We start from the raw sequence: 22,556 nt of genomic DNA, 5'->3' as shown, positions 1-22,556 counted from the left end.
CACCACATGTATATATTATCTATTTATATAAGACAGGTATGTACACATTTACAGACACGGGCCTTCAAGACGTATTGCACTTACATACACGCAGCTTTAGCTTTGACGGACGCACACTGTAACCGTTTAAGTTCTTCATGAGAGAGGCAGTTGATATGTTCAAGAGAGTTGCAAAGGAAGACTTCGGTAACTTGCCCTATTGGAGTAAACATTTACTGGGGAATGAGAGGCCGAGGGAGAAAGGGCGCACCTGGTCCTCCTGGGGCGCCGTGCCCATAACCTGAGGCAGTCAGAGTTACGCCAAGTCTGACGTGCACCAGTGAGCAGGCCCACTAGCAGTGAGGAGACAATATTGTTATAAATAACGTAGCAGATACCTTAGGTTCCCAGGTAATCTAGTAAATCTTGGAACAAAGTCTTCACTTTTAATGCTAAGTATTTATATCAGAAAATTCAAACATCGTGGTACATGCTTTCTCTGTCATCTGAAAAACGCCAATGCAATATAGTCAATGCTATCTCCAAGCCAAATGCGGCACCATCTCCAACTGGAAAGGAACCCCTTCCACTGACATCCACCCACATTTGGAAGGTGGCTGACTGGGGAACCTGCGGCTTGCCAACCCAAAGGCCCACGTGACAGCTTCCCTGAGCTCGCTGGGAGTCGTGGGCCAGGGCGCCCTCAGATCTCGGTGAGCGTGAGTTTGTACAGCCCCCCGGCCTCTTCCATCTGCAGCTGGAAGGTGTCTTCGTTGGAGTAATGCTTCACGATGTTGTCGTCCATGTTCACCAGGATCCTGCAAGGGGGGGGCCAAGACAGACCCGCTCAGTCCTGCCCGCTCTGCCGTCAGGCCCGGCCGTCACCGTCAGCTCTGCCGCTTACTGGCTAGGACGCGGGAGGCAAACTGCTGAAACCTCCCCACGCCTCCATTTCCATATCTACGAAATGAGTATAACAGCAGTGCCCACCTTGTAAGATTATTGTAGGGATTAAACGAGGGACTCAGGTGAAACACTTACCATGCAGGGCATGTGCTAGAGAAAACACACCAGCCTTGTTATTGTTCTTATTTCAGCATGTAGTAATCATTCAATAAACAGCATTTATTATAATGAACAAAGTAAGTCTACAGAGGAGCACTTCACTGGTCCAGCTTTCGAAAGCACATCAGTAAGATTAACCTACATGATCTGAAGCCAGAGCTCCCTGACAAATTATCTTCCCTTTAATTTAATTACCCTTAAAGTTTTTTTTTTTTTTTTTGTGGTACGCGGGCACGCAGGCTCAGCGGCCATGACTCATGGGCCCAGCCGCTCCATGGCACGTGGGATCTTCCCGGACTGGGGCACGAACCCGTGTCCCCTGCATCAGCAGGCGGACTCTCAACCACTGCACCACCAGGGAAGCCCAATTTAATTACCCTTAAAGTTTAGCTGAACTACTATCAAGTCCAACCGTTCCCACTAGGCCCATCTAGGAAATTCCATGCGCTTTAGAATTAAGCCAAAAAATTCTTATTCTATACCCTGCTTACGCATGCCAAACAGCACAGACGATTAAGTAAAACAATACTAAAAATATTAACTTCTGGACAAAGAAGCAATATTCTGCGATTGAAAACATGATCAAGGGCAGGAGGATGGAGTGGGAAGGGCAAAGGTTTTGCAGTCGGTCAAAACAGAGCTTGAGTCACGGCCTCGGCACTAACTCACCACCTGCTCTTGGACAAGCCTCTCAGGCTCTCTGGGCCTCGGCTTCCTCGTCTAAAAACTATGAGTAGTAGCACCTGTCTTAGGGTAACATGAGAATTAAATAACACACGAAGTGCCCAGTCCAGTGCCTGACTCACAACAGGGCTCAATAAATGGCGTAGCGATTGTTGTCATCCTTAGTAAATTTCATCACGTGTTCTGGAATTTGGAGCCACTGCACTGCAGCCAAGCATGGGAAGAACAAAGACTCTACTTGAAAAAAACCCACAAAAATGTCCTGGAAAAGTAAATCAACTTTATGGGATAATTTAGTACGAAAAAATACATTCTTGCATCAATGCTTCTATAACTGGTTCTTGACCGGGCACAAATGCACGTGAATGACATGAATGTTGTATAATATAAACACTATTTAGAGGTACTAAGTACGCCAGTCACTGCTCACCCTTTTTTACACTTCTTGAATATTTTCCCAATCTTGTCTTGGGGAACATCATATTTGTCTGAGATCTGAAAGAGTAAAAGAAAAATAATCGCAAAATGCTGTTTTCATGGCTTGAACAAACGAACAATATATATATTAATATAGTGGTACAGACACTCGACTTTCCATTTCTCACAAATGCACATGCAAAGACCCAGATGAGAGCCCGTCTGTATCCTGGGGAGGGGTGTTATATGCCTTTGGAGAAAGCTGGAATCGGGTGTTTGTTATTTCTCGCGCGATTACAGATGTCGTAAGTCTATTATATGGCCATAGTTTTTTTTTTAATTAATACCTCACAGAGCAGTTTGACGTTTCTAGAGAAACTGAGCGTAAAGTACAGAGCTGCTCACTGCCCCCCACCCCAGTGAGCTGCACGTGTTGTGTGTGGTTGAGCCGACAGTGTGGCGACTCAGTCGCCATTAGGAACTGAAGTCCACCATCCACCCGGGTTCCCTCTCTGAGCTGTACGTCCATGCGTTTTGACAAGCGTACAATGACACACATCCATCTTGTCACAGGTACTTCAAGCAGCACACAAAGGCCTCGCTTTGGAGTCAGACACACCTAAGCGGGATCAGTTCTGACTCACCTTCCACTGGCAGGTGACCTTTCTAACCCTCAGCCTCCTCTTATCTCACCTCGCCCACCCCAGGACTGCTGTGGGATTAAAACGTGTCCAGCACAAAGCAGGAGTTCATTTGGGGTACAGAATTATGAGAAGGAAAGAAACAATTTAACATCCCACAGCGCAGAAGGAACACCGAGGCCCTGATCACAGCAAGGCCTGCACCTCTGCCAGGGCTGCCCAGAGCCTCTCCAGAGGGCAGCAAGGCTCCGGCCAAGGTGTGGCCCCTCCTCCCTTCATGACCAATGGGTGGTCCACACAGTGTGATGAAATCAGTACGGTACAAACTTTGGGGGTTTTCCTCTCAGGGCACAGGTGCAATCTGTACATGAAGGGGATGGATTACTACAGGACAAACAGCTGATTCAGTTGAGATCAAACGCTTTATCTGCACTGCTGTCCAGACCACTCCCACACTGGGGTCACTGCCCACCCAGCCTCAATCTGAAGAGCACAGCTCCAGGGGGCCCTGAAAATGGGGCCGCAGAAGACCAACCTTCAGATCACTTTCAATCTAACAAAAACATACATTTCAAACCAAATCCAAGCTCCCATCATACAAACAAGTTCATTTCTTTTCTGTACCACTGGAGAGTAATTCTTTGTATATTTATGTGATCCCCGCCCAGGAGATGCAAGACTGTAATGAATTCCTCGTGAGCTGTGAACAAGGTATATTCGGCATAGTCAGTCTCTTTTTCCTATTCTCCTCTCCCCATAATCAAGAGTTTGCGTGATTCTTAAGAAGGGCCGTCAGAAGACAAGGTAAGCCAGAGGGACCCAGGAGAAATCGCAGGAAGCAGAGGGCTACGGGTGGCAGGCACGGGCTAAGAGCCGCTGTGAACGCCGAGCTCCCTGAGGGGCTGAGTGATAGCGCCCCCAGCCTCTGTCCCGCTGCCCTGCTTTCTCCATCGCATTTCTCAGTACCTGGCACATTACACAGTAATGTCTTCGTTTACATCATTGTCTCTGTCTTCCTAACTAGAATCTAAGCTCCATTTGGCACTGTCACGTACCCTTCTAACTCCAGGGCCCAGAATGGTGCCTGGCACAAAGCAGGCCCTTAACAAATGTTTCTTAAATGAATCCAACACACTGCAGTAGTCAGGGGTTGGGGGGGACGCCGGGAGAAACCTATCTCCAGCCCAGTTATGGGCGTGCTTTGAGCTCAAAGATCCCGATGGTTTACAGGGGGCCGAGGTTGATAAATATCAAGACACAGTGCTGATTCCCTGAATTTCCCCCGGGGCAAAGCCAAAATCAGCATGGCACGCTTCTCACATCAGCATGGCACCCTTCTCACATCTCTCTCTGATGTCTTAAGGGCAGGCTGGGGTCAGTTTGCTGTGGGCCCTTTGCTGAGATCCTGCAGGAGCGGCTGTGGTCGTCTCTGGTCACACGTCTACATTTTCATGAACAGGCTCTGAGTAAGATCTCGACACAAGTTCGGTCAGGCCCCAGATCAGGAGTTTCAAAGGCAGACCCAGGAGCCACTGTTTTATGCGCGAAGTTTGTAAGATTTTATTCACTAGAATTAACTTTTGCCGGCTTCTAAGTAGTTTAAGTGGCAATCTCCCTTTAACCAAGTCTATGAAGATTAAACTATTCCATAGGTCATCACAAATTCACTCAATTCAGAGGATCAGACATGGCTGAGTGATTACTATCTACCAACCAGTGCACTGGGTGCAGCGGTCTGAGGTGGGGACAGCCCTGCAGCCGCTGAGGACCCTGGGACGTGGGGAAAAACGTGGCACGTGCTGCAGCCACAGCCAGGGCGCTGGGACTCAGGAAAGGCTTCAGTACCACACACAAATCCAGATGTTCTGGTAAGATTTGTTCCAATCAAATTCTATGTAAGTTTGTTTTTACTTTTTAAAGAGGACCACAAAGTTCCTCTTACTTACAGCTTCCATCAGGCCCTTCAAAGACGGAGTCTTGAGCATCAGGGCATCGAAGACTTCTTCCGACTCCTTTCGCACATAGAGCAGCACTGACCCCCAGTCGGAAATAAGGAGGGAAAAAGAAAAACACACTTCATTGACAGGAGCAAAATAAGAAAAAAGACCGTGGGCATTGGTTAAAATAAAAGGAGACGTCCACATCAAGGACAGCAAACATGAACCGATATAAAATCTGTCTTAAGGAACGCAGCTTTCAGCTTCTTTTAACTCTGCTGGAAGTCCCGGCTCAAGCCAGGAGCTGGTCTGATGGAGGAACGCTCAAGGAAGTCAACACTGATGAGATTTGTTTGAGCAATGTATGCTTCTGACAAATTCAGAGCTCACTTCCCACTGAAAACTCCCACTAGGAAATGTAAACCAACGCACCTCGCTTTGGTTCTTCTATCCGGCTCAGCTTAGCGGGAGGAGGGATCACAAAATCGTCTTCTGAGCCATAAGGCCCCCTTTTCAAGTTAGACCTGCAGGTGATCCGAAGTATGCAATTAGTGACTTCATCTTAAATCACTTGCAGAAACAAAAGGAGTCTGGGGGTGTATCGCTGAATCTTAGATTTAAAATGACCTTCGTTCTCTACCTGGTCCAGCTTCCTTATTTCGTGGATGAAAATCTGAGGCCCAAGGAAAGATGCCAAGTGAACCAGGCTAGCACTACTGAATGGCAGAGCTGGGACTACACTCAGGCACCTGCCAGACACCCCGGCTGCTCTTAACACAGCTCAAGCTGCCGGTGCGGGAACGCAGTTTCTTTTCAGGAAAACACTTATGAAGGACGTGGGGTCTGAGACGTACAGGAAGGTGGTAACAGAGGAGAGGGCATGTCCAAAAAGGGAGGAAGTGTGAGCAGGAAAATGCAAAGCCAGGCTGGCTGAAACAGAATGTTCCAGAAGAAGATAAATCTAATCTAGAAAATCTTGATCATTCAGCTCTGAGGAATTCTAGATTTTATGTTGCAGTTATCAGGGAATCTGAAAGTTCTGTGAGACAAGAATGCTGTAATCAGTGTGTGCTAGAGATCGGAGGGGACTCCAGGACCTACAAGCAGAAGAACCGGTTGGAGGACTTTGGAGACAATCCGTAGCATAGAACTCCAAAGGGTTAAAATACAGCAGTGTCAGTGGAAATAAAAAGGGGAAATGTTTACAGTATGTTTGGAGAAAGAAGTGAAAAGATCAGAGTGACTGGCTTTCAAAGTCACAAGTTACGCGGTGTTCGATGTTGTGAGGTTCAGAGTAGGTGAGCAAGAAAATAGCAAAACAAACTGAAAATGAACTAAGTGCTTTGCTTCTGAGCAGAGTCATCACTTCCAGAATAGGCCCTTAAAATCCTCCGTCTCAGCTTCCAGCACGTAACAGGCCTCCAACGAAAGCACCTGCAGGATTTACGTCTGAGAACACAATGAGTTAAAGAGGCAGAGAGAAGGCCTGTGGCCAATTCGGGTGGGCACGGGGAGCCAGGGTGGCCCAGAGAGGGGGACTGGACCCTCAACACGGTAGAGTGCTGAGCGGGAGGGCTGCTGGTGTGGGCCAAGGAGGGTGCCCCCAAGTGCGGGGAGCAGCAACACCTCAACAGCAACAAGCACACCCAGAGGCCTCCTCTGGGTTTCTAAAGCCCAGTCTCCACTAAGGAACCAGGGTTTCTTAGAGAAGAGGCTGACTTGAGGGCCGGAGAAGGGAAAACGCAAGTACCTGGAACACACTCTGCCTGAAAGTGAGGAAGTGCTCGAGCAGTGAGGACAGGAGGGTCGTGTCAAAGGGATCCAGGAGCAAGCTTGAGGGACCCCGTGGCCCCCGGATAATGTGAGCAGAAACCGCGAGTCCATACTGATATAAACATGTAAATGAAGAAATGAAAAGTGGGGCAAGGAATGAGATATTTACAAAGCTACAAAGCACCTCCCCTCAAAACACTTACTACAAAAGGAGAAGAGTAACTCCACAGTGAGAAGCCTGGTAGACACCGCCTGAATCAAGCGATCAGAGCAGACGTCACCAGCCGCGGGGTGCACTGAAAGCGTGTGCCCCCGACGGGACACACTGAGAGCAGGGCCTTGTCTGTGACGTTCCCGCCAAGATGCACCATCTACCCCGACCAAGAAGAAACGAAGGACAGACCCAGACAGAGGGATGTCGTACAAAACAACGGGTCTGTAACCTTCAGAAGTATTAGCTCAGGAAAGTCAAGGAGAGACTGAGGCCATTCCAGATTGAAGGAGATTAAGGAGACAGGACAACTAAGTACACTGTGGGGGTCTGAACTGGACCTTTCCTTGCCATAAAGGGTATCACTGGAACAACTGGCAAAGCCTGGATGGGAACATGGACTGGCTGGTACTAAGGTCTCAATGTCAATATCCTGACTTCTTTACGCAGCAGAACATCCTCATTTGTGGAAACACACACCAAAGTATTTAGGAATGGTGGATGGGTCCCTGGGTCCACAACTTACTCTCAAATGGCTCAGGAAAAAATGAGTTCTTTGTATTATAATTATTCTATACGTTTGAGATTGTTTCAAAATAAAAAGAATTTGCTAAAACAAAACATAAATCTTACCCTTCACCCTCCAATTCTTCTGAGGCAATGGGAAGGACCTAAGACCAAAAAAAAAAAAAAAAAAAAAAAAGGTTGCTTTTCAAGAATATGCTAAAATACTTTAGACCTTAAATGAATTATTCCTAAAATGAAAATAATTTTGAATGTGACCAATCTCATACAAAATCCTCTAGTCTTATTTTTCAATGCCCAGATTCTTGGGGATGTCTTGAACTCCTCTAACTCAGGGGTTGGCAAACTACAGCCCACGAGACAAGTCTGGCCCCATGCCTGCTTACTGTTGGCACACGGCCACACCCGTTCATGGCGCAGCGTTTACGGTGCTTCTGACCCCACAGTGGCACAGGTGAGTGGTCACAACAGAGACCGTCTGACCCCCAAAAGCTTACAATGTTTATTATTTGACCCTTTACAGCACAAGACTGCTGACCCCTGCTCACCCCAAAGCTTCTCATTAGAAACTGAAGACGCTGGCAGTGACTTTCCTGCAGAATTCTGAAAACTCATCTGTCTGTAGGAATCTGTGTACAAAGTGCATGGCAGATGTCTCTGGGGTATTTCTCTGAGCTCAGCTCGGCGGGCACGCTCCACTCCACCCACGTCCTACCTCCACTGAGTTTCTGCTCCAAGCAAAGCTGACTGCGTATTTGTTAAATTTCACATTAGTCGCCAAAACACAGCCGAACATGTGCCAATGATGATCCCCTAACTTAAACCGTAGAGAGAGCCCTCAGATGTTCTTTACCCCATTAAGGATCCCACCCCAGGCATTCATCTGGCTTTTCCCTCCTGTCCAGACCCATGTAAGTTAAATTCACAGGATCACAGACTCAAACTCCAAATTCTGTTACTATTCCAGTATCTTTTAAATGAGCTAAGATACAAAGAGATAAATTCACACAGAATTAACTTGCCGGGTCTTGCACTGTGGTTCCACCAACAATGCTTACACACACTTGACTGCAGGGACATCATGTTGCCCAAACCGAACACTCCAAAGAGCTGACACCTAACACTGGCCTGACCTCACGAAGTTTTGGCTTCTGTTTGCCATGAACGATGCCAAAGACTTTCTTTCTGTGGAGTGTCACTTCCTTGCAGCCACCCTGGGATCCTGGTTACCTACGTGAGCGCCCCGCTGAAGGTTGGCGAAGTGCACGTCAGGAATGAAGAGGACGGGCTGCGTGTCGAGATCAATGAAGGGCTTGAAAACCGTGATATCCATTCGCTTGTGAGAGGGAAGCAGTGGTACTTTGACATCAGAAACTTAAAAAAGAAAACAAAGAGGACACCACAGTCAACAGCTTACACACGCAGACTGGACGCAGGCCAGAGAGCATTTTCCTCGCTGTTTAAGAAACTTAAATTGTAGAAGAATATCGAATACAGGTCACGCTGCCTGAACTGAGAAAAATTGCAGCTTATGTGAAGGAACAGGTTGTTTGTATTTGCACTAAAATCAACTGCACATCTTATTAAAATCAGGAGAGAAAAAGCCATCTTCAAGCACACACAGACACACACAACCAGAAGATCCAGAACAGAGGCAAAGCATGTTTAGTTTCTGCCCGAAAGGCTAAAACTTATGATTGTATAAACATAATTTGGAAGTAATTTCACCCTAGCTCTCCTCATTAGATAGTTTGTTCTGACAGCGATGTACGCTTGAATTCAGAACACGAACCCCAACGTCAGACCTTCATCTTCAGAACCGAACCGCAGGGAGGCTGAGAGTCAGCATGACTATCTAACTCTTATTAACCGGATTACAGACTCCATCATCCCCCACCCTGCGGGGCTTAGTGACGAGCTTTCCTAGCCAGTTAGCTGCTCTCTGAAGTGACGTCGTGAGGCTGCAGCGTGACGCCAGCGAGAGGGCCCTGACTGTTGCACTCAGGCCACGTCTGCTGGGCGCCGGCCACGAAGAGAACAGGTGCGGCCGCCCACATACTGTGGATGAAGCGCTGCCCGCACAGAGCAGCTTGCTTTTTTTTTTCCTTTTAGCTGAAAGCTACAGGATTTTGTGAACATGAATGCTGGTCACATTAAAAGAGAAAAAGAAAAAAAGCTTCCCAGTGCCATGTCCAAACAGAAGCTCTACAGATTCTGCAAATGTCAGAATACTCAACATAAGACCACCACACTCATTTGGAATGAAGACAACCTGAATTCCAAAGGGTGTTATTCTTAAAAACCTAGACAAGTTCCAATTTCATCATGAGCTATTCGGGCGGACTGTGTGTTATTTTTCAGGACTGGAGCCAGCAACCTGAAGCAGAACTGACAGCCAAAATCGTCTGAACTCTGGAGAAACTCAGGAATCCTTCCTGCAGTTCCCCAGAAAATGACTTAGTTCAGCCCTCATCTGTCCTTGTACCTGGTTAAAGGAAGCAAAGCTACCACCTCACAGCAGTAAAAAATATCCACTACTCTATCTTCTGCTTGAAACCTTCAAGTCACTGTTCTGAATGGAAAAGGTCTAAAATGCTTGGTGAAAACACTTCTACTTACAGGCATTCAACTGGGAGCTGGGGTCAGTACACTTGCCTTTTCTTTTGCTTTGTTTTCGTTCTTCATCCCTGATTTTCCGTTCAGCTCCCTAGGTCAAGAGAAGACAAGACATGGTTCTGTTTATCTGATCCTCTTGAAAATATTTAACTCTTCTCCTGACCTATGGGGGGAAAATATCTCCTCTTTGGAAATGAGCTGCATTGCTTATTATACTCATGAAGCTTATCACAGTAGTTTCCTCCAAAAAGCCCATTCTTAAAACTATTTTTAACTATATGAAATCACAGGAAAACACTTATTTAAAAAACAAACAAATAGAGCAAAATTCCCCTCGACAATGGACGTGGCCAGGTTAAATGGAAAGTTAAGAAAATCCATTGATGTACCACACACTGGCTTCAAAGACACAAGTGACTTTTCTTGTTGTCTATTAACAAGAAAATGAAAGAAAAAACAAAAGTTAACCCTGCTTTGAGTGTACTTTCCTGCATGGGCAATGTGGTCACTGAAAACTGTGATTTTGTCCAAGGACTTGGCATCTACTAAGTGACAGAGAGGACCAACTGTGACTCAGAAAAGCAAACATTTAACTAGAAAGCTGCAGTCACCTAAAAGAGAAAAAGTATGCTCCCAGGCCTACAAAGAGGACACATGTACACAGTGCGCTCCAACCACACAGAGGACGGCAGTGCCACACAGTGGAACCCACAGGCCTGTTAGTAACAAGCACGACCTGAAAGTAAGCAAGCGAGTGCAATAAAAACAAAACTATCCGTTAGTCCTTTTGCCTGACCCACTGGCATTTTTTCTGGATGACGTAGATTTCTTGACAAAGTTATTCAGGTATGAACTTACTTGACTTAAGGTGACTTACTTTTCTATAAATAAATTCCCTAATAGCAAAGAGAGGCAGTAAAAGTCATCCCACTGATGTTAGCACGACTGTACAACAAAACCACATTTTAAAATACGGAATACAAAACCCCCTTCTGCCTTTTAGAAGGTGTTGCTCCACTAACGTACCAGTAAACATACAACCTGCTTATCAACATTGCTACGTGATACTGAGGCAAACATCACCTCCCTGACGGAGGAGCACAGGCAGAGATCACCCGTCTCCTCGAGTCGCCAACTGGAGCTGGTCGGTATCTCTCAGGCCCTTCTTCTTTTTTTTTTTTTTTTTTTGAGGTACGCGGGCCTCTCACTGCTGTGGCCTCTCCCGTTGCAGAGCACAGGCTCCGGACGCACAGGCTCAGCGGCCATGGCTCACGGGCCCAGCCACTCCGCGGCATGTGGGATCTTCCCGGACCGGGGCACGAACCCGTGTCCCCTGCATCGGCAGGTGGACTCTCAACCACTGCGCCGCCAGGGAAGCCCTCTCAGGCCCTTCTGATAGTCTAACAATAACTTCATGTAGATGGTAAGTTATATTCCCTAAAATGAAGTTTTACAAAATAGGACACTTTCCTCCTTATTTATCAGCTACATCTACAAAGAATGAGAAGGGGCTTTTGCTTCCACTCAAGATTTACCCTCTGCTCAGAAACAACTGACAGAATGGCAAAGTGCATGAAACAAGGATTCTGAAGGCCCCAGCCACCGCCAGGCAACAAAGAAGAGCAATTCCCTAGAAACGGGAAACCAGCGAGGCCAGACCCCCAGGTGCTGAGCACCCTCCAGAGTTTCCAGGCTGCGGCCCAGGGAGGGATGTCTGGGGGTCTCCACGAGCCAGATTCCTCAGAATGAGAAGGCAGAGGCGAAGCAGAGAGATCAAGGCAGCAGGCAAAGTGGCAAAGAGGAAAGCTGGGAGAGAAAGAACTCTGGATGTCTTCAGAGGGCCGCACACACTCAGCAGAGCACCGAGAGCGCACGGTGTGAGGAAGCCACCTGCAGCCGGGGAGCAGAAAACATCTGAAAAGACTAGGCCAGGGCCAGAAGCAGTGCCTGATCCCAGCGATCAGACTGGAAAAACGGATAATTCACGGGCACTGGGTAGAAGAGTCAGGAAGAGCTCGCCTCAGCCGTGGGGAAGAACGGCCTGACACTGAGCACTGCTCCAGACCCGCCCAGCAGACCAGAAATGGGAGACCTGGGGAGATCAGCCTGTTTCCAAGGAACTTCACTAGATCTCAGGACGAGGCTCAAGAAGATTCACAGGATGACAGAAACAACCAGCACCCAACAAGGTAAAACTCACACGCCTGGTGTCCAGTGAGATGCCAGGCATGCAGGGAGGCAGGAGACCAAGAGTGAGGAAGACGATCAAACCACTGAAACAACCCAGAACTGACACGGAAATTAGACATGAACACAGTTACCGGAGCCTCAGGCCACGTGTTCAAAAGCCAGTGGGTGGCTTCCCTGGTGGCACAGTGGTTAAGAATCCGCCTGCCGGTGCAGGGGACACGGGTGCAAGCCCTGGCCTGGGAAGATCCCACATGCCGCGGAGCAACTAAGCCCGTGCGCTACAACTACTGAGCCTGTGCTCCAGAGCCCGCCAGCTACAACTACTGAGCCCGCATGCTGCAACTACTGAAGCCCGCGTGCCTAGATTCCGTGCTCCACAACAAGAGAAGCCACCACAATGAGAAGCCTGCGCACCGCAAAGCACAGTAGCCCCCGCTTGCTGCAACTAGAGAAAGCCCGTGCACAGCAACAAAGACCCAATGCAGCCAAAACAAACAAACAAACAAACAAACAAATAAATGAAACAGCAGATGTCAGAAAAAATTTTAAACAGATAAAAACTTTAATTTCTCCCTAGATTTTTAAAAAAAGAACATGGAGATTCCAATAGTTTGTCTTTTGGCTAAAAAGAAGAATGTGGTATGAAGGAAAGAGATGTGACTTCGGGTCAGAAATCCCTGCGCTACAGCAGATGTAACTTGTCATCTGTAAAATGCAGCACATGGGGCTTCCCTGGTGGCGCAGTCGTTGAGAGTCCGCCTGCCGATGCAGGGGACACGGGTTCGTGCCCCAGTCCGGGAAGATCCCACATGCCGCGGAGCGGCTGGGCCCATGAGCCATGGCCGCTGAGCCTGCACATCCGGAGCCTGTGCTCCACAACGGGAGAGGCCACAAGAGTGAGAGGCCTGCGTATCAGAAAAAAAAAAAAAAGCAGCACATGTTAAAGCACTGCGGTGGGTAGACTAATGCCCCTCAGAGCTGCCCACGTCTGAACCCTAGAACCTGTGACTCTGTCAGCTTACACAGCAAAGGAGAAGGAGGCTGCTCCCCAGCTGACTTTAAGACAGGAAGAGTATCCTGGGGCACCTGCGTGAGCCCAATCTAATCACAAGGGTCCACAACAGCAGGAGAGCCAGAGGAGCACGTGTGAGGACGGCTCTGAAGATGGAAGGGGCCATGAGCCAAGGAATGCGGGCGGCCTCTGGAAAGCAGAAAAGCAAGGAAACAGGTTCTCCCCTAGAGACTCCAGAAAGGAATCAGTCTTCCAACACCTTGATTTTAGCCCAGTAAGGCTTGGGTCAGACTTCGGACCTACAGAACTGTAAGATGATGGATGTGTGTAGTTTTGAGCCACTAAGTTTGTGGTACGTTGTTAACAGCAGCAGAGAACTAACACACCTCGCACATTATCAGGCACGTGGCCGGACTCGGCAAACATCGCTGAGCCTGGGTGTGTGAGGGAGTCCTCTGGGCCTGGAGGGCCTCAGGCTTGCTCTGCGCACCCAGAACACAGGCCAGGATACCAGACCCCTGATGGCACATACACTGCCAGTTTCCTTCTAAAAATCTTAACAACAGAGAGGTTTTAACGGGATGAAAAGAGGAGACTGGCAAAAGCAATACAGTCCGACATTTCTGAGTGGGAAAAGTCAGAGTCTTCTTCAATCTTAGTTCAGCAGACGGCTCCGCCCCGTTCTTGAGGATACCACTGTCTCCAAACCCCAAACCAGTGTGGGCCTACAGCTTCTCTCTGGATTTAATCCAGCTGAGCCCCCCGCTCTGCACCTGGCAAAAGTGCACATCTCTTCTCCAGAAAAAAGGGCGTCACACCGGAGAAACGAAATGACACTGACATCATTGGGGCCTGTGCTCTCTCCTCCTGCCTACCTGCTGCTGTCAAGAAGAATCTGCAGCTCATTTTCTCCTGCCTTAGTGAGCTGGCTGACCACTTGCCAAACAGCCTGGAGGGAGGTGAGCCAGTGATAACACATGGGCAGAGTCCTCAGACCCAGAGCTCAGGAAGAGCTCCAACACCGCAGCCGTGGCCTGCAGGTCCCCGTAAGCTGAGGGGCCACCAAGGGTTGGCTGCAGCTGGCATGAGTCCCTGTGTGCCACCCTATCAGACACGCCTGGCAAAATGTGCTCATCGACCCTTCCAGTTTTTCAGTCAAAAGGAGATTATTTTTCTCCCCTATATAATGTGATTTTGCGCGGCTAAAGCATGAATTGCTTATTTAAAATAAGCTATCTTGTATTATCAGCAATACATTCTTATTGAACTTAAACAGCTCCTGGTCTTGTCCTGTGAGGAAGGGTGCCCCCTGCACACTGTATTCTAAGTGTCCCTGCCGAGTCGGCAGCCTTACCTTGTCACAGAAGACTTTTATCTGGCAGTACGCCCGATGCACAGGCTTGTTGCTGCGGTTGTTATAGCTGTAGGTGTCTATCTGAATGTTCAGAGGCAGCCCCTTCACACCTTTCTGAGAAGAGAAATCTGTGCTTAAGCAGTTCACGGAGATGAAAACCTGCAAAGCGAAGAAAAGGTTCTGTAAGCACCAGGCACTGACAGTCAACCTTTGCACAGCTTGTAAAAAGAGTAATGTCACTGAACCTATCCAAATATGTTCTAAATGAGAGCTCAGCTTCTTGGTTAAAAGATTTTTTAAAGAGGTAACAAAGGGTTTACTTTAAAATCACCTTTGGTCCTAAGAATGCAGACCTTAAAGGGAAAAAACAGACAGCAGCTTTGACCCCCTGCCAATTCTCCCCCACAACACTTATTTAGTATCATACGGTGGGGCTGAGGCTGGTTGTCTTTCTTGATGTCATTTTTGAATGTTCCAAATGGTATACATTCTCTTTGCAGCTGTTTTAGAGCTTGCAACAAACTCTTTGGGGATCCCCCTGTCTTTATATCTATACCACCTCCTAGGATGACCTGTAACATCTATGTCCAAATATTCTGGAATTTAGGAAACTGTTCCTTAGAGAGACCCAGGTGAACCTTGTACAGATCACGAACACGCTCCGTTCCCCCCACCCCCCTCCCCCGCCGCCCCGTCCCGCCCCGCCCCCTATTTGTGAGCCTGGATTTTAACCTCTCCACACCTGGTCACAGGTTTTTGCGCTCCCTGTCAATGCTGTAGTTTTAGAATTTATTTCTGATGCATGGGCACCACATAGTGGGTATTATTGGAATTACAGTTTTTAAAACCGGTTGGCGCATTTTGAAGACCCTAGACCCTTGCTCTGGATTCCCGCCAGACCTGCGTGGGGTGACAACCCTGTAGCCCTAACAACCAAACACAGATCCGCCACAGTCGTGCGGGGTGCCGCTGGCTGAAGCAAGAGCCAGAGAGGGAGGGAGACGACTCAGTCAGCAGAGGGGGGAAACCTGTCAGAAGGTAAGAGAAGAGAGCACGGAGTGGGAACAGGGGGTAAGGAGAAGAGAATTATAGCCACGGGACAAAGAACACTCTCCAGAAGGTGTGCAAAATGCTGAATCAGGGCTTCTATTCTTGCTCTAGTCTATATACTGTTTTTAAGTAGCAAGAGACCAAAACATCCTAAAAAGACTGAGAACTTGTCCAAATAAACAGACTGAGAAATCGCCCCTCACCCGCCCCTCCACTCAGCCCCGTCCGCCCTCTGCAGCCGAGGACGCGCTGACAGCGTGGCCCGGCCTCCCCTCTGTCCTTGTCCCTCCTCCTGCTCCTGTCCCCTCCTGTCGCAGGCCGGTCCCCTCCACAGCTCCTCTCTGCTGCTCTCCATCTAAAGGTCCGCCTCAAGGCCCTGCTCCCAGACTGTCTGCATTCAGCCCGCACTGTGACACGGAGCCAGCAGCACCGAGCTGTCGTGCTGGGCATGCACCTCACACACGCGACCTGGACCTGGTGTCGTCAGCACAGCCTGGAGGGCCTGTTATCCTCTGTTTACAGGTGAGGCCTGGAGAGACCTTTTAAACTGCCCCCAGGGTAGAAAGCAAAGGGCTGGGATTCACATAAAAGACTTTCCCCTTCACTCCTGGCTGCCTCTGTTTCCCAAACCAACTTCTTATCCTATAGACAAATCACTTGGCTTTCCTTTACTACCTGGAATGGTTTGCCATTTTTTATATGTGTATGTTTTATGTCCCTGACTAGATCGTAAATACTCAGCAGGCTGGGTCCATTTCTCCACTTGACACGGTTCCTGATCTAGGACTGCCTTATCTTACCTATGATTTTTTCTTTTCATTTAAGTAATTTTCAGCGAATAAGCAAATTGCTCTCATTTTTTAAATACATAAATCTAGATATGTAGGCAAAAGTGGCACACATGAATTTCAAATCCACTACAGAAACTTAGTGCTTTGAATTTATATCTTTTCCTATACATTTTTAAAAAACCATTTCATATATAATCCATAAATCAAAGTTAAAAAGATAGTCTATGGAATAGATGAAAGGACAAACAGAAAGGCAGACAGAAAGACAATAGTTCACGCAAACAACTGAGTACATAAAGTAACCAAACCACCACATTTTTCATTTTACAACTAAATGGAAAATCTGAAATTTTCTCCATCATTCCAGGCCACCCGGCTCGATTCCTAACTCAAAAACAGATGCCTGGGAAAGTTACACTTTACCCTCAACAATTCCAGGAAGTCTTTGACCCAAAGTGATGTTCCCTTTACAAGAAGATTTCACGGTAATCCAACCTAAAACCTAACCTGCCCTTGCTTCCCAGTGTCAAGTTTCTATTCAAAGCAGAAAAATAAGCAGGAGCCAGATCCCAGGATCAGTATAAACATGCAGCCTTCAGAAAGACATTACTCTCACTGTTATGATCACTTACAATTGCTTTCTTTTTATTCATGATCACTTACAACTGCTTTCTTATGGACATGCTTCTCCTATTTTCATATCAACTCTTTCTAAACCTGGCGGTGTTCTAAATGTGTCAGAGAGCTTTGTGACCGCCCGGAGGGGTGGGATGCGGAGGGTGGGAGGGAGGGAGATGAATGAGGGAAGGGATGTGGGAACAGATGTATATGTATGACTGATTCACTTTGTTATAAAGCAGAAACTAATAAAAAAAATACTATTGCAAAAAAAAAAAAAGAGAGAGATAAATAAACTGACACCAAGCATTGTAAATGGATGACCACAACAAAAGCAACAATGATTGCAATTACCAAACATGAAACACACTCATACTATGTCATAATATTGACATTCAGTCCAGTAATCCTCCACTGTAACAGCTCCTTTACTTTGCAGTAAAATTGATTTGTATATTTAAAAAAAAAATGTGTCAGAGAAAGTGTACGGCGTCCCTAACTCAGCATTAAAAAAGTGCCACCTTCTCTAGATAAACACATAAACATACCAGTAAACAGTGAACGGGCTGTGCGGTATCTAGGCCAGGGACACGAGGTACAGAACAGTGGGCTGAAGCCCTGCAGGAGAAAAATGGGGGCGGCACAAGAACAAGCTGACAGTCACAGGGACAGCTGGCCCCGAGGGGGACACGCATGCCGTGTTTAAGCCTCACCCAAAGGCTGGCAAGGGTGCAAGATGCCTTATATATGTTCTAGCAAGAGGTAACGTGGTCAACAGGAAAGGCTTTGGTCTGAACATCAAAACGCCTAAGTTGTGGTCCCAGCTCTGTCACTAACTGTGCCGTGACGTGGGCAAGGGTCCCCCACTGTCAAACACAGGCTTGGATTAGACAACGATCTCTAGATGACTTTCAACTGCAGTCCCAGCATATTTACACTGAAAGACGATGAATCCTATATCCCTACTCTGTATTTCTAGTGACAATAATTTTGTGTAATACGTTGATCAATCACTTTTTACAAATCATGTTCTTTTAAGAGTACCATGTGAAGCTGCCACTTAAAGTTATCATACTAGCTACCTGTATAAAGTTAAGACTCTTACAAAGCAGTGGTTCTCGAAATGTGGCCGGAGCATAATCCTGCCTGGGAGCTCGAGTGCTTCACACCCTGACTCACCTGGAATCCCCGGGCTGTCAGCCTGTACCTGAGACGGTGACGGTGAGGCCACGCCTACAGTTCCTGCTCCCACGCCCGGGGTGGGTTTCAGGCTCGAGAACTGTCTTATGTCCCCCCTGGGTAATTCTCGTGATCAGCCGGGATAAAAACCACCGCTGTCAAGTAATTAATCTTCTATGTACTTACACACTTTGAGCGATAAAAGATCTCCTTTGGCTCCAAAACTCTGAGGTTATTAAAACGAGTCCCAATATATGGTTTCCTTTCTTGAAAGAGTTCCGATGTGCTTACATGTATTTATATGTATCCCATCAGGTTGTTTTTAATTAAAAAAAATTTTTTTACAGAGGTACAGCCCTATCAAATAAGAATAATATTCATTTAATCAAAGGAAAGATACAGATGAAAGCATCTGCTCAACTTTGCTATTCAATAAGGTCGTGTAAATTCTCAAGAACTCCTACTTTAGAAGACAGAGACCAGAAAAAAACCTATTAAAAACCTGTCAGACTTTACTTCTTATGTTTATCCCTCATGTGACGTTTGATTTTCACGGGGATTGACATGTATGGATGAACTGTGTGTTCGGGCGTGAGACTGGCCGGTGGCGTCGTGCCCACGGAGGACAGGTACAACATGCAAGCAGCCCTTCCTGTTCCTGGGGCCTGGTACACAGCACACGCTCAGCTCACAGGTTTTTAGCAAGAGGAGGAAGATGCCGAGGGTGCAGTGAACAAACACGACCAAGAAGAAGTACAATGCAGACACCTAAAGTGGCTTTCACGTATTTATCTAAACCAGCAGTGGGTTACCTTTTTCTGCAAAAGGGCCTGATAGAGTTTTCGCCTTTGTGGGCCCCATGCGACCACCCAACTCTGCAGTAACGGTGTGAAAGCCACCAGAGACGATATATGTACAGATGTGGGTAGCGATATCTTGAAAAATCTTTATTCACATAAACAGGCCCCTGGCTGGCCAGGGCCTGAGAGCTGCAGTTTGCTGACCCCCTGAGCCACACCATTCTCTAAGCTGCTGGGATAGTAATTGATCCTTACGACATCACAATGTGGTAAAAACAGCGAGGAAGCACCACCCCCCTTTTTGTAATTCAGTATTTCCACGTTCCCCGCAGGTGACCTCCTGAGAAGATACCCGCTATGGACTTCCCCTTAGTGTGACCTTCACCCACACACCCACACTCTTGATCAATGCAGCCCACGCTCGTGGACGGACTACACTAAGTTCTGCTGGAGAAGCTCAGTCAGTGTCTGTGAATCTTTATTTAGGAAGGTGACAATCTTTAATCAGCAGCACCCAAAACAGGGAGAGAGCAAGTGCAGGAACACGAGGCAGAGCTGTGCTCTGGGTCGTGGGGCGGCAACATGGTGGATGTGTTCTGTTCCTCACAGCGTTAACACCTGAGGTGGGCTCTACCTTGGGTGACTTGGCCTTGACTTGGCCTTGGACAACAGGCCAAGTCACCCAAGTCTGGATAAAACAAATGTTCAGACCGTACTCATTGTGCAGAGAAATATTTTCTATAATGAGATTACAGAAAAACTCCAATATCACCTACAGAAGGTGGGAAAGAGGTGAAAAGGAAGATGGATTATTGCACATCCAGCTCCTCTTCTATAAAATACACGTGTGTGTGCAGCACACACACAGACACACACACAGACACACTTAAAATGCCCTATTTCTGAAGTCTGAGAGTAGGCTGAAAGATACACAACCTTCCTTCTCTAGAAGGACATAAATAAAGATCTTTAAGAACTCAAGTAATGACCTTTTCTCTGTTTTCATACTTCCTCGCCACTTATTTGGAGGAAAAGTTTGATTTTATTCAAATAATTGGAACATAAATCTCAAAAGATGAGCAACTAATGTTCCCATCTAAAATCACTAGAGAGAAAAAAAAAAACTAACCACAAAAAACCCTGCTAAACAGGTGGAAAGATGCTCAGCAAGATTCCTCTTTAAGTGTCCAGCCCATTTTTCTAAGACAGTTCCTCATTCTTGGCCGAGAATTCATGCACTTAGAACTTCTCAAAAAATTTAATTTTGTTTTCATGCACTTAGAATTTTTCAAAAGATTTGATCTTGTTTTCAAACCTCAGTTTGAAAATGAGAAAAAAACAACAGAATAAAGATTTACATTATCAAAGGAGTAACTTGTATAGATACTTTCATTCCAAATGTTTATAAGCACAGAACCAACAAGAAATCAGATCTTGAACTAATTCATGATGATTTTTCCAGGAAGCATTATGGCAGCTGCACAATACTGTTCACTAGCCAGCTGCTGTGTCCACTGTTACTCCTCAAATGGAAAGAAAAGGAGAAGAAAGACACAGGGAACTAATCTGCTCAAAACACAGGTCACAATCAGCAGTTCATTTCCCAGTCGGTAGAGTGAAAGCAACTGAGATCAAATGTTATAAACCCCCAACTCTCCTGTTCTTTGGGGGCTTTACCATCAATTCCACAAACCAAGGCACAATTCCAGAAAACTTATGGACTCTTTAGTCTAAAGGGAGTAGTCAGATGTATGAGCTTTGACAAGTGAGTTTCATTTGTTGGGAGATATTCTAGAAATAATTTTTCACCCACCTAATTCACAGAAAGAAAGCATTAACAAAGCACTTGGAATTCATCAGGAAGAAGTTTCAAAAATTATAAGCAGGTGAGTCAGAAGCTAAATGATGAAACTGACTCACTTAAATACACTAGGATAATTTTCATAAACAAAAAGGCTGCTCCTTTTCAAAAAGTTACCACAACAGTAATACTCATTCTATATTATTATTCCTGTACAGGAACCTGACAGCCAAATAATATAGTTTTAATTTTTTTTCCCACTGAGAGATTTAGGTGGAATTTTACACGTTATTATAACATTGCTTCTAAAATGGTGAAAATCATTTCCTTTGACTTCCATAACATGGTTTTCTCAATGAGTGGAATAAAAAATTTCAAAATGTGAACCTTTAGATTCACTAAGAACATTATATGAACCACTCTTATGACAGCTTGGATAAAGTTTTCTTTTTAATTAAGTTTTTTTAAGGGATAAAGTTTTCATTTGAAGGGCTCTGATTTTTACACTACAATAGAGTAACAAAGCATAATGCTCGTAAGAGTGAGAGGTCACAGGAGTTCAGCCACATAATGCCACCTCAGTGACCGGGATAACTAAGTCATTAACAAGCTGCAGTGCTTCTCCAGAGTCTGAAGGAAGGGACCCAAATTCTTAAGGCCCTCCAAAACCCAGCTCCAAACTCCCATTCTAGTTTCACACCTCCTTTACAGGAATTTTTACACACACTTTGGGGATCTTTATTTTCTCTGCCCCTCAATTTAAAGTAACTTTTATTCCATTCTCTACTGACATCTCTCTTATAAATAAAGACCTAGTAACAAGTGATAGAACTTCTCTGAGATGCGGTTCCCTAACTACCCCAAAAGAATTACAACCCTGTTTTACTATCTAACACACTGTGATAAGTAGCCTTGCCCCCAGCACCCTGTGGCCCTACTGTGAGCTTCTATTTCAGGCCAAGGGCCTGGTATCCACACCCCCGTCACCTCTACTGAACACCTGGTCACTCTGTCACACTGTGATTATAAGTGCTCTAAGCCCCTTGATGGCAGGAATTACGTGTGACCCATTTTAAACATTTCTTCCAGTGTTTAGTATATTTTGTGTATTCTCCTAATGCCTGCTACTACTAAATGGTACTGAGTTAAAAGCTGGTAACGAGAGATAGAAAAACCACAGGTATATAAAAATCCAGCTATTATCTCCGAATCTTAATTTAACAAGCTTCAAATCCTCACAAAACTTTAAATACACACAACAGTGCTCCCCCCCGCCAAAAAAACAAATGAAAAGACTTGACAAAAAAAAAAGAGCTAATATAAATTTACATAAATTAACCCTTCTTTCTTCCAGCCACTAGGAGAGGGCCCTTTAAACAGTAAAATGGCTACAAATCAGGAAAAGAAATGAAAAAAGAGAGACTGCTTCCCTGACATTAGGCAATCACCAAACACCAGTATCACCACAGAATCTTAATCATTTATTCTTACTCAACAATTTTCAGTGGCTCACCACTGCCTATGTAATAGACTAAATTCCTTAGCAGTCAAATGCCGTATGTGATGCAATCCGCCTTTCTAGCCATATTTTCCACCACCGAGAGCAGTACCTCTCAAATGTGAATAATACATGTATCCTTTTTTTTTTTTTTTTTTTTTTTTTTTTTCTTTTTTGCGGTATGCGGGCCTCTCACTGTTGTGGCCTCTCCCGTTGCGGAGCACAGGCTCCGGATGCGCAGGCCCAGCGGCCATGGCTCACGGGTCCAGCCGCTCCGCGGCATGTGGGATCTTCCTGGACCCGGGTACGAACCCGTGTCCCCTGCATCGGCAGGCGGACTCTCAACCACTGCGCCACCAGGGAGGCCCCATGTATCCTTTTTAAAAGAGAAAAAAAAATTCCTCAACCCCTAAAA

The 22,556-nt window shown here is 46.3% G+C and overlaps 1 protein-coding gene across 1 annotated transcript in view; it reads right to left on the bottom strand.

Annotated features, from left to right (window-relative positions):
* Positions 1–474: 474 nt before the first annotated feature.
* The window catches only part of GRHL1 (grainyhead like transcription factor 1), a 46,168-nt gene continuing 24,086 nt past the window's right edge, over positions 475–22,556 (bottom strand). Inside the window, exons 9-16 of the mRNA XM_060117272.1 lie at positions 14,405–14,563; positions 9,888–9,939; positions 8,467–8,606; positions 7,341–7,378; positions 5,156–5,247; positions 4,733–4,818; positions 2,159–2,223; positions 475–797 (exon numbers count right to left, since the gene is read on the bottom strand). Of these exons, the coding sequence (XP_059973255.1) occupies positions 683–797; positions 2,159–2,223; positions 4,733–4,818; positions 5,156–5,247; positions 7,341–7,378; positions 8,467–8,606; positions 9,888–9,939; positions 14,405–14,563 (747 nt within the window). The 3' untranslated portion in view covers positions 475–682. The remainder of the gene's footprint in view (positions 798–2,158; positions 2,224–4,732; positions 4,819–5,155; positions 5,248–7,340; positions 7,379–8,466; positions 8,607–9,887; positions 9,940–14,404; positions 14,564–22,556) is intronic.

Source organism: Mesoplodon densirostris, chromosome 14 (genome assembly GCF_025265405.1).
Source record: "Mesoplodon densirostris isolate mMesDen1 chromosome 14, mMesDen1 primary haplotype, whole genome shotgun sequence".
Classification (NCBI taxonomy): domain Eukaryota; kingdom Metazoa; phylum Chordata; class Mammalia; order Artiodactyla; family Ziphiidae; genus Mesoplodon; species Mesoplodon densirostris.
The sequence above is the reverse complement of the archived record's forward strand: the minus strand, read 5'-3'. Positions and strand labels throughout refer to the sequence as shown.